We start from the raw sequence: 12,004 nt of genomic DNA on the forward strand, positions 1-12,004 counted from the left end.
TTAGGATAGAAATCAATTTGTACACATTTGATATGATAAAGACTTCATAAACTAGGATTGAAACATTAGGATAGAAATCAATTTGTGAGCATTTGATATGATAACGACTTCATAAACTAGGATTGACACATTAAGATAGAAATCAATTTGTGCGCATTTGATATGATAACGACTTCATAAACTAGGATTGATACATCAGGATAGAAATCAATTTGTGCACATTTGATATGATAACGACTTCATAAACTAGGATTGATACATTAGGATAGAAATCAATTTGTGCGTATTTGATATGATAACGACTTCATAAACTAGGATTGCTACATTAGGATAGAAGTCAATTTGTGCGCATTTGATATGATAACGACTTCATAAACTAGGATTGATACATTAGGATAAAAATCAATTTGTGCGCATTTGATATGATAAAGACTTCATAAACTAGGATTGAAACATTAGGATAGAAATCAATTTGTGCGCATTTGATATGATAACGACTTCATAAACTAGGATTGATACATTAGGATAGAAATCAATTTGTGCGCATTTGATATGATAACGACTTCATAAACTAGGACTGCTACATTAGGATATAAATCAATTTGTGCGCATTTGTTATGATAACGACTTCATAAACTAGGATTGCTACATTAGGATAGAAATCAATTTGTGTGCATTTAATATGATAACGACTTCATAAACTAGGATTGATACATTAGGATAGAAATTAATTTGTGCGCATTTGATATGATAACGACTTCATAAACTAGGATACATTAGGATAGAAATCAATTTGTGTGCATTTGATATGATAACGACTTCATAAACTAGGATTGATACATTAGGATAGAAATCAATTTGTGCACATTTGATATGATAACGAATTCATAAACTAGGATTGATACATTAGGATAGAAATCAATTTGTACACATTTGATATGATAAAGATTTCATAAACTAGGATTGAAACATTAGGATAGAAATCAATTTGTGCGCATTTGATATGATAACGACTTCATAAACTAGGATTGATACATTAGGATAGAAATCAATTTGTGCACATTTGATATGATAACGACTTCATAAACTAGAATTGATACATTAGGATAGAAATCAATTTGTGCACATTTGATATGATAACGACTTCATAAACTAGGATTGATACATTAGGATAGAAATCAATTTGTGCACATTTGATATGATAACGACTTCATAAACTAGGATTGCTACATTAGGATATAAATCAATTTGTGCGCATTTGATATGATAACGACTTCATAAACTAGGATTGATACATTAGGATAGAAATCAATTTGTGCGCATTTGATATGATAAAGAACTCATAAACTAGGATTGATACATTAGGATAGAAATCAATTTGTGCACATCTGATATGATAACGACTTCATAAACTAGAATTGATACATTAGGATAGAAATCAATTTGTGCGCATTTGATATGACAACGACTTCATAAACTAGGATTGATACATTAGGATAGAAATCAATTTGTGCGCATTTGATATGATAAAGAACTCATAAACTAGGATTGATACATTAGGATAGAAATCAATTTGTGCACATCTGATATGATAACGACTTCATAAACTAGGATTGAAACATTAGGATAGAAATCAATTTGTGCACATCTGATATGATAATGACTTCATAAACTAGGATTGATACATTAGGATAGAAATCAATTTGTGCGCATTTGATATGATAACGACTTCATAAACTAGGACTGAAACATTAGGATAGAAATCAATTTGTGCGCATTTGATATGATAACGACTTCATAAACTAGGATTGATACGTTAGGATAGAAATCAATTTGTGCGCATTTGATATGATAACGACTTCATAAACTAGGATTGATATGTTAGGATAGAAATCAATTTGTGCGCATTTGATATGATAACGACTTCATAAACTAGGATACATTAGGATAGAAATCAATTTGTGCACATTTGATATGATAACGACTTCATAAACTAGGATTGATACATTAGGATAGAAATCAATTTGTGCACATTTGATATGATAACGACTTCATAAACTAGGATTGATACATTAGGATAGAAATCAATTTGTGCGCATTTGATATGATAACGACTTCATAAACTAGGATTGCTACATTACAGGGATCGTCCTGGGCTTCGCCAATGTCGCAAATTGCGATTTTTTTTCCTTATTGGCGACAAAAATATCCCATCTGGCGATTTTTTTTGGCGACAGACTTTTTGGTTATTTAATTTGTACATACAATCATGGATTTGGACTGAATAAATTTAAAGCCAGAACGAAAGGAAGCCACAAACTTGACTAAGCAATGCATTGGAATCAATCTGTTACACAAACAATCCTTTGTTCTTATTGACAACCCCATCTTTACAGTGCATTGTTACATCATAATCTGCTTATGCTGACATCTGGGCTGAGTACTGTATGCTGTGATACAGTCAATCATGCTATCGCACTATACCTACAACTGACCGACTTCTGAAGACGCGAATAGAACAGATACAATTAATTGAATGGCTAATCCTTCTTTTTTTTTTTTTTTTTTACATATACCAATACAATAGTTTTGTTGAACCTTCATAGAAAACTGATAACCTTTGAAGTACCGACTACTGCGTATATATACAAAGCAAATGGAAAAAATCTCAATCACAATTATATCTGTCGCCAGTGCAGCATTTTACTCATTGATCTTTTCCTTTTGCCATCAATCCCATGTTACGGCTGCAGAGACTTAAACTCCGCAACAAAAAATAGCAAAAAAGAAAACAGTTTTGCATAATTAATAATAATTATTTATTTCTCAAAATACAGGAGTGAAAGAATACCTAAATAGGGTGTGAATTTATGCTTATATATACGGTCCAATATTGCCAAGTGTTGACTCATGTAAGTTTCATTCGTGGGAATGGAGATCCTATTTTGTTTGTCAAGAAAATTTATACAGCATTCAGTGATCATTCTTGGGATTTAGGAAGCAATTCACTACAAGCTTTGTGAAGTTAGCCATAAGGGGGGGGGGGGGGCTGCTGAGAGACTACTGGTGTCACCTGTCAGCACTGTAGACTGTGAATGTGGATTCAGTAAGATGAACCTCATAAAAACTGACATCAGAAATAAATTCTGCATCTCATCTCTCGAGAATTTAATGAGAATCAGCATGTACAGATGTGAAAAATTAGACTTTGAAACTGCGTTCAACAAGTGGGCAACCCTTAAATCGCGACGTATCTTCATGTAACACTTTGTAACATTTTGTTAATGCTTGTTGTAATTAGAGTATTAACTAACCCATCTTTTGTAATTTTCATTGCCTGTTACATTAATAGACTAAATTAACACTTGAAAAAATGTACACTACTTGTTCTGGCGACACTTTTTGAAAATTGGCGACAAAATATTGAGGTTGGCGATTTTTTTGGCGACAGCTTTTTAAAAGCCAGGACCATCCCTGCATTAGGATAGAAATCAATCTGTGCGCATTTGATATGATAACGACTTCATAAACTAGGATTGATACATTAGGATAGAAATCAATTTGTGCGCATTTGATATGATAACGACTTCATAAACTAGGATACATTAGGATAGAAATCAATTTGTGCGCATTTGATATGATAACGACTTCATAAACTAGGATTGATACATTAGGATAGAAATCAATTTGTGCGCATTTGATATGATAACGACTTCATAAACTAGAATACATTAGGATAGAAATCAATTTGTGCGCATTTGATATGATAACGACTTCATAAACTAGGATTGATACATTAGGATAGAAATCAATTTGTGCGCATTTGATATGATAACGACTTCATAAACTAGGATACATTAGGATAGAAATCAATTTGTGCGCATTTGATATGATAACGACTTCATAAACTAGGATTGCTACATTAGGATAGAAATCAATTTGTGCGCATTTGATATGATAACGACTTCATAAACTAGGATTGATACATTAGGATAGAAATCAATTTGTGCACATTTGATATGATAACGACTTCATAAACTAGGATTGCTACATTAGGATATAAATCAATTTGTGCGCATTTGATATGATAATGACTTCATAAACTAGGATTGATACATTAGGACAGAAATCAATTTGTGCGCATTTGATATGATAAAGAACTCATAAACTAGGATTGATACATTAGCATAGAAATCAATTTGTGCACATCTGATATGATAACGACTTCATAAACTAGAATTGATACATTAGGATAGAAATCAATTTGTGCGCATTTGATATGACAACGACTTCATAAACTAGGATTGATACATTAGGATAGAAATCAATTTGTGCGCATTTGATATGATAAAGAACTCATAAACTAGGATTGATACATTAGGATAGAAATCAATTTGTGCACATCTGATATGATAACGACTTCATAAACTAGGATTGAAACATTAGGATAGAAATCAATTTGTACACATTTGATATGATAATGACTTCATAAACTAGGATTGATACATTAGGATAGAAATCAATTTGTGCGCATTTGATATGATAACGACTTCATAAACTAGGACTGAAACATTAGGATAGAAATCAATTTGTGCGCATTTGATATGATAACGACTTCATAAACTAGGATTGATACGTTAGGATAGAAATCAATTTGTGCGCATTTGATATGATAACGACTTCATAAACTAGGATTGATACGTTAGGATAGAAATCAATTTGTGCGCATTTGATATGATAACGACTTCATAAACTAGGATACATTAGGATAGAAATCAATTTGTGCACATTTGATATGATAACGACTTCATAAACTAGGATTGATACATTAGGATAGAAATCAATTTGTGCACATTTGATATGATAACGACTTCATAAACTAGGATTGATACATTAGGATAGAAATCAATTTGTGCGCATTTGATATGATAACGACTTCATAAACTAGGATTGCTACATTACAGGGATCGTCCTGGGCTTCGCCAATGTCGCAAATTGCGATTTTTTTTCCTTATTGGCGACAAAAGTATCCCATCTGGCGATTTTTTTGGCGACAGACTTTTTGGTTATTTAATTTGTACATACAATCATGGATTTGGACTGAATAAATTTAAAGCCAGAACGAAAGGAAGCCACAAACTTGACTAAGCAATGCATTGGAATCAATCTGTTACACAAACAATCCTTTGTTCTTATTGACAACCCCATCTTTACAGTGCATTGTTACATCATAATCTGCTTATGCTGACATCTGGGCTGAGTACTGTATGCTGTGATACAGTCAATCATGCTATCGCACTATACCTACAACTGACCGACTTCTGAAGACGCGAATAGAACAGATACAATTAATTGAATGGCTAATCCTTCTGTTATTTTTTTTTTTTTTTTTTTTTTTTTACATATACCAATACAATAGTTTTGTTGAACCTTCATAGAAAACTGATAACCTTTGAAGTACCGACTACTGCGTATATATACAAAGCAAATGGAAAAAATCTCAATCACAATTATATCTGTCGCCAGTGCAGCATTTTACTCATTGATCTTTTCCTTTTGCCATCAATCCCGTGTTACGGCTGCAGAGACTTAAACTCCGCAACAAAAAATAGCAAAAAAGAAAACAGTTTTGCATAATTAATAATAATTATTTATTTCCCAAAATACAGGAGTGAAAGAATACCTAAATAGGGTGTGAATTTATGCTTATATATACGGTCCAATATTGCCAAGTGTTGACTCATGTAAGTTTCATTCGTGGGAATGGAGATCCTATTTTGTTTGTCGAGAAAATTTATACAGCATTCAGTGATCATTCTTGGGATTTAGGAAGCAATTCACTACAAGCTTTGTGAAGTTAGCCATAAGGGTGTGGGGGGGGGCTGCTGAGAGACTACTGGTGTCACCTGTCAGCACTGTAGACTGTGAATGTGGATTCAGTAAGATGAACCTCATAAAAACTGACATCAGAAATAAACTCTGCATCTCATCTCTCGAGAATTTAATGAGAATCAGCATGTACAGATGTGAAAAATTAGACTTTGAAACTGCGTTCAACAAGTGGGCAGCCCTTAAATCGCGACGTATCTTCATGTAACACTTTGTAACATTTTGTTAATGCTTGTTGTAATTAGAGTATTAACTAACCCATCTTTTGTAATTTTCATTGCCTGTTACATTAATAGACTAAATTAACACTTGAAAAAATGTACACTACTTGTTCTGGCGACACTTTTTGAAAATTGGCGACAAAATATTGAGGTTGGCGATTTTTTTGGCGACAGCTTTTTAAAAGCCAGGACCATCCCTGCATTAGGATAGAAATCAATTTGTGCGCATTTGATATGATAACGACTTCATAAACTAGGATTGATACATTAGGATAGAAATCAATCTGTGCGCATTTGATATGATAACGACTTCATAAACTAGGATACATTAGGATAGAAATCAATTTGTGCGCATTTGATATGATAACGACTTCATAAACTAGGATTGATACATTAGAATAGAAATCAATTTGTGCGCATTTGATATGATAACGACTTCATAAACTAGGATACATTAGGATAGAAATCAATTTGTGCGCATTTGATATGATAACGACTTCATAAACTAGGATTGATACATTAGGATAGAAATCAATTTGTGCGCATTTGATATGATAACGACTTCATAAACTAGGATACATTAGGATAGAAATCAATTTGTGCGCATTTGATATGATAACGACTTCATAAACTAGGATTGCTACATTAGGATAGAAATCAATTTGTGCGCATTTGATATGATAACGACTTCATAAACTAGGATTGATACATTAGGATAGAAATCAATTTGTGTGCATTTGATATGATAACGACTTCATAAACTAGGATTGATACATTAGGATAGAAAGATTCTGACCTAACCAGAATAGGATAGCATGTTAAACAAAGAAGTAAGGTGTTGTCTAACGAATAGGACAGCATGTTAAACAAAGAAGTAAGGTGTTGTCTGACGAATAGGACAGCATGTTAAACAAACAAGTAAGGTGTTGTCTGACGAATAGGACATCATGTTAAACAAAGAAGTAAGGTGCTGTCTGACGAATAGGACAGCATGTTAAACAAAGAAGTAAGGTGTTGTCTGATAGCAACCCAGATACAGAAGCAAGGTATAGTCATGACAACTTCTAGTCATTTGTGTGATGAATTTGTTGTACAAGTTAAGAAAAGAGATTTCTGAGTATTCATTGAATCAAGCAGATATTATCTAATCACTATGATTAATGTTTCTTTAAATGCCCATGAACTGGAAGTGATCTTTTGGCAGCTATCAACTTACAGAAGGCCTTAAAAAATCACAGTGCTTTACTGTTCTGTGCTAAACATGAGTGACATGTACACATTTTATTCACCTTTAAGAAATTCCATGCAGAAAATAGTTTCAAAATGAGGCTTTAAAATAAATGATTTTAATGTAACCACTTAATGACACTTTAATGTTTCTTTTCTTAAATGACTGCTTGAATCAGTAATGCTTTTCATATCATAGGGACGATTAATATTAAAGAAAATTATTTTTGTTAATTCACAGGTGCTAAATTACAAAGAATAATGAATGCTGGCAGATATTTTGGTTCACCCAACATGATAGATATCTCCAAGATTCTAAGGTTTGTTTAAATGAACTTACTCCTGTGCTTCCAGGCTGTCTTCCACAGCTACATAATTGCGTGGAACGTATCCCTCAGTACGTGTGTTGGTATATCTGGGATCTGTGTGTCTGGCAAGCCACCAGTCAGCGTCACTAAAAATGGAAGGAAAAAATGATGCTGTGAAAGATGTTTGAATGAGAGAAATTTTGTTTTATCAATGGCACTGAAATATCAAGACTAACTGTACACAAATATTGTTTATTTACCCGGGAAAAAATGGACTTTGTGTCCATAGAATATAATATAGGTAGAAAATATGCTACAATGTACAATGTACATTTTATCAACTAGAAGTGTTAACAAATAGCTACCTTAACACAATATCATAACATTGTAATGACAATGTTGATGATGAAAAGGTTATAATCAATGTAAAGTCATACCAATGTTTATAATTATTAAAACAGGTGAGACAAAAAATCCACCAAGTCTTGCCAACAAGAAATTAGTAACAAATTAGAAATAAGTTCACGCTACATGAATGACCCACCACAAAGAAGCCACAGTGGCTCTGCGGTTAGCATGTCAAACTTGCAGTCAAAATAGGTGCAGGTTCAAATCCTACCATCAGAATAGTGCTGGCAACCATAATGTATCCATGGGCAAGACACTTTAATCCAATTGCCTTGGCTTGAAACAACCTACCAGTACTTGTGTTACTGTACCATAAAGCAAAAGCCAACCAAAAGCCCACCATTGTTCCTGAAAACTCACCCTAGTTCAAAACCTTTACCAGAGAAATCAATGGATGAATATACAACACAAGGTCAACACACGGTTATATGCCCCTCCTTTTATTTATGTTTGGGTATAAAAATTATGTTTGAAACTTCTTCAAGCTTCTGATCCTACAAGATATGATACTGTATTTTCATTTTTACAAGAGATAAATCACAAAATATGTCAAGTCTAAAAGCATTGTAGGGAACAATACAGTACCTATGCAGCTCACCTTGCACTGTGATAAATATGTAATCTACAACCTCATCTTCACATTCAATAGTATCGGTAGTCTGCCACACACAAACATGTGTACATATAGGTATGCAAACATTCACACAGACAACATGTATATACACAGCCTCTTTTACAATAGATCTGATAATTTTGTAATTAATATTGACTGAAATTCAGCATGTTACTTTTATAACAGGAGATTAATAATTAAACCTTTCTCTAAAGAAAACACACAGGTTTTGAGCTCAGCCTCTTTACATCAATATTTTTAGACTAAAAGAGACACAAGTTTAATAAATCAGAACATTCAAAGTAATTTTCAAACTCAAAATTGCCAGGACTTTTACAGTAAAACTCAAGGACTGACATCAGGGTAAAACAGCCAGGACTTTTACAGTAAAACTCAAGGATTGACATCAGGGTAAAATAGCCAGGCCTTTTACAGTAAAACTCAAGGATTGACATCAGGGTAAAATAGCCAGGACTTTTACAGTAAAACATCAGGGTAAAATAGCCAGGACTTTTATAGTAAAATAAAACCCCATGTATTGTACAAGAAGAGATCAGCAGAAAGATGTCTTGCCATTTCCAGAGTTGCCAAAAAAACTTGAATATCCAATCAATGCTGCTGCCAGACAATGTCATTCTCATAATGTCTAGCATTTTTCTCTGTAAAATCAGAGATAAAACAATGTTTTAAAGTGTTTAATGTTTTAAAGTGTTTAATGTTTTAAAGTAATGTTTTAAAGTGTTTAATGTTTTAAAGTGTTTAATGTTTTAAAGTGTTTTGTTGATGATTATACAGATTACTTAAATATCAAGGCAATTTCTGTGCCAATAAGACTGGTGAAGATAGTTTGTTTAATTGCCCACAAAAGGGAAAAAGAAGAAAACTTTTCTGCACCGGCCTATAATTATTCCCCCAACAACCTGATATACATTCTACCTTAGAATAATAAATATTTTCCCATAATAAACTGAGGTAGTCTACATTTGAATAATGAACAGTATATCTATTGAACAAGGAAGTTACTACAACTCACTTGGCCTAATTTTAGAACCAGATAAAATGTAATGTTATGCAGCAATACACTGCATGATTCAGTTTACATGTAGCTAACAAGATAAGGGAATAACTATATGCGTCAAGTATGTACATGTCCAGAAATTTTTTGTTTCACCATATTACTTATGTGTCAAATGATTACTGTGATCATAAAGATCGATGCACAGTATCAATATTTATTTCTTATGTACAATTTGAACAGTCCAATATGCACAACTGTTAATATGTGCATTTTATTATAGTGTACAGTGTCTTAGTTGATATGTGCATTTTATTATAGTGTAGAGTCTTAGTTAATATGTACATTTTACTGTAGCGTACAGTGTCTTATCTTCTATATTTCCCATAGTACAAGTACCAGAGTGCTAAGATTATTTATATCCATGAAACTGTTTACACTGAAACAAACTCGATTAGATCAAAGTATGGACATCAACATTACAGAAGTGGTAAGACACTTAAATAGTTTTTTTATTTATGGGTGTTCTTGAATATGGCAGTATTGATCGGATTTCACATTGGGTTTAATGGGACTTTACAACAAACAGATGTTATTACAATACTGTATCTTTTTCTTACACCCCTAGTTTTCAGATGCTCTGCAGAATATACTGAGTGATATATCATTTTGTAAAAAACGGAATCAAGTTCATAGGGCACCATGTTCGAAACAAACCTAAAATATGTTTGATAGCAGAAGCAAATGAACATACATGCATACAGAGAGTAATAATGGTACCAAAATAAAGCTGGAAATAATTTCTTGATTTCTCCAGGTACTGTAATGTGTGTGTGTGTGTGTGTGTGTGTGTGTGTGTGTGATTTGGATTTTTAACGTAGCTTTAACAATTTTTCAGTCATATCGCTATGATATCTGCAGTGTGGCAGTTTAGAGTGATGTCTAGCAATGGGGCATCATAAAACAGACATGTAGCATATGTCCCACCCAGTCACATTATCCTGACACCAGGCCGACTAGTCCTACCACTAACTTCTTAATGCTGAATGCCTAGCGAGGCACCTTTAAGTACCATTTTTAGAAGTCTCTGGTATGACTCGGCCAGAGTTAGAAAATGTGACCTCCCACATCCAAGGTGGACACTCCAACCACTAGAGTGGTCTAAGTATTAAGTTGTTGATGTTGTATGGTTTAATGCCATTTTTCATCACAAGATAGGCTATACATGGTGGCCAGTATTATTGGTGGAGGAGGAACCCAGGAAAACTGCAGAAAGAACCACTGACCCACGAGAAGCTACCATCAAGCTTTCTCACATACCCACACTGTCTAAGTATTAAGTAATTGTATTTTAAAACTTTGTAGATAAATTAACAACTTGCCTGGATTTATTTGTGTTACAGACAGGTGTTTGTGTCAGAATCATATGTTAGTCTGAAAATGTAAATTTTACATTATCTTGCTTATCATGTTTTGGAAAAAAATGAACATTTCTGTTGCAGAGATAGTGGAAGGATGCAAAATCACTTTTCAGTCTTAAAAATTTAACACATGAAAATCTTTACATTCTTGAAAAAGGGTTGTAAATTCCGCATATCTGAAAACTTCTCTGGCAAAAGTTCAAGGTTTTACGACTGTAATTAAATCCATGGTGCATGCTATGTTAATTCTTCCTTGAAAAATACATTGTTTCCAATCAGGCAACCAGAAAGAAACTGGGTCTGGTCAACAATTACTTGTAATCTTAAGCCAGGAAAGATGCAGAAAGCACAATGCATTCCCTACTCTTTTCCATAATGTGAGAAGTCAAATTGTTACCAAAGAAAGAGCAGTAGAATAAGGAGATACATTGACATCATACTGGAATTCATTTTATGACACATATTTAATTTGTGGGACTGTATGGCATCTAATAGGAATTTAACATTATGCCCCCATTTTGAAATAGACGGATATGGTCTCGAATGGGAATAAGCATTAGCTAATGTTAAATCATTGGACATTCTCAAATGGGTCAATATGGGATATATGTGATGTAGATTAGGCCACCAATCTGAGGATTTATGGGGTCTGAGAAATGAAGTGTTAAAAATGTATAACATGCACGGGGCTACACATATATGGAGGCTACAAAAATTAAGGTTAGGCAGCCATTTTTAGGATTTATGAGGTCTATGGAAAATGTAATGTTAAAAATGCCCACTGGTTTAATATGTACGCACTCTGACTGACCAAAACCCAGTTATCTATTATCCATTATCCCACATTTACAATCCATCAGTATGTTAGCTTACTTTTATACAACACCACTGTAGTGGCCAAT

The 12,004-nt window shown here is 33.3% G+C and overlaps 1 protein-coding gene across 4 annotated transcripts in view; it reads right to left on the minus strand.

The window, feature by feature from the left end:
• LOC149808204 (tyrosine-protein kinase yes-like) overlaps positions 1-12,004 on the minus strand; it is a 121,032-nt gene that overhangs the window by 41,933 nt on the left and 67,095 nt on the right. For all 4 annotated transcript variants that reach the window (XM_089974662.1, XM_089974645.1, XM_089974654.1 and 1 more), the window contains one exon: positions 7,678-7,791. In XM_089974662.1, coding sequence (XP_089830788.1) covers positions 7,678-7,791 — 114 coding nt within the window. The remainder of the gene's footprint in view (positions 1-7,677; positions 7,792-12,004) is intronic.

This window comes from Sinohyriopsis cumingii, chromosome 1 (genome assembly GCF_028554795.1).
Source record: "Sinohyriopsis cumingii isolate HCF-2022 chromosome 1, ASM2855479v2, whole genome shotgun sequence".
NCBI classification, from domain to species: Eukaryota; Metazoa; Mollusca; class Bivalvia; order Unionida; family Unionidae; genus Sinohyriopsis; species Sinohyriopsis cumingii.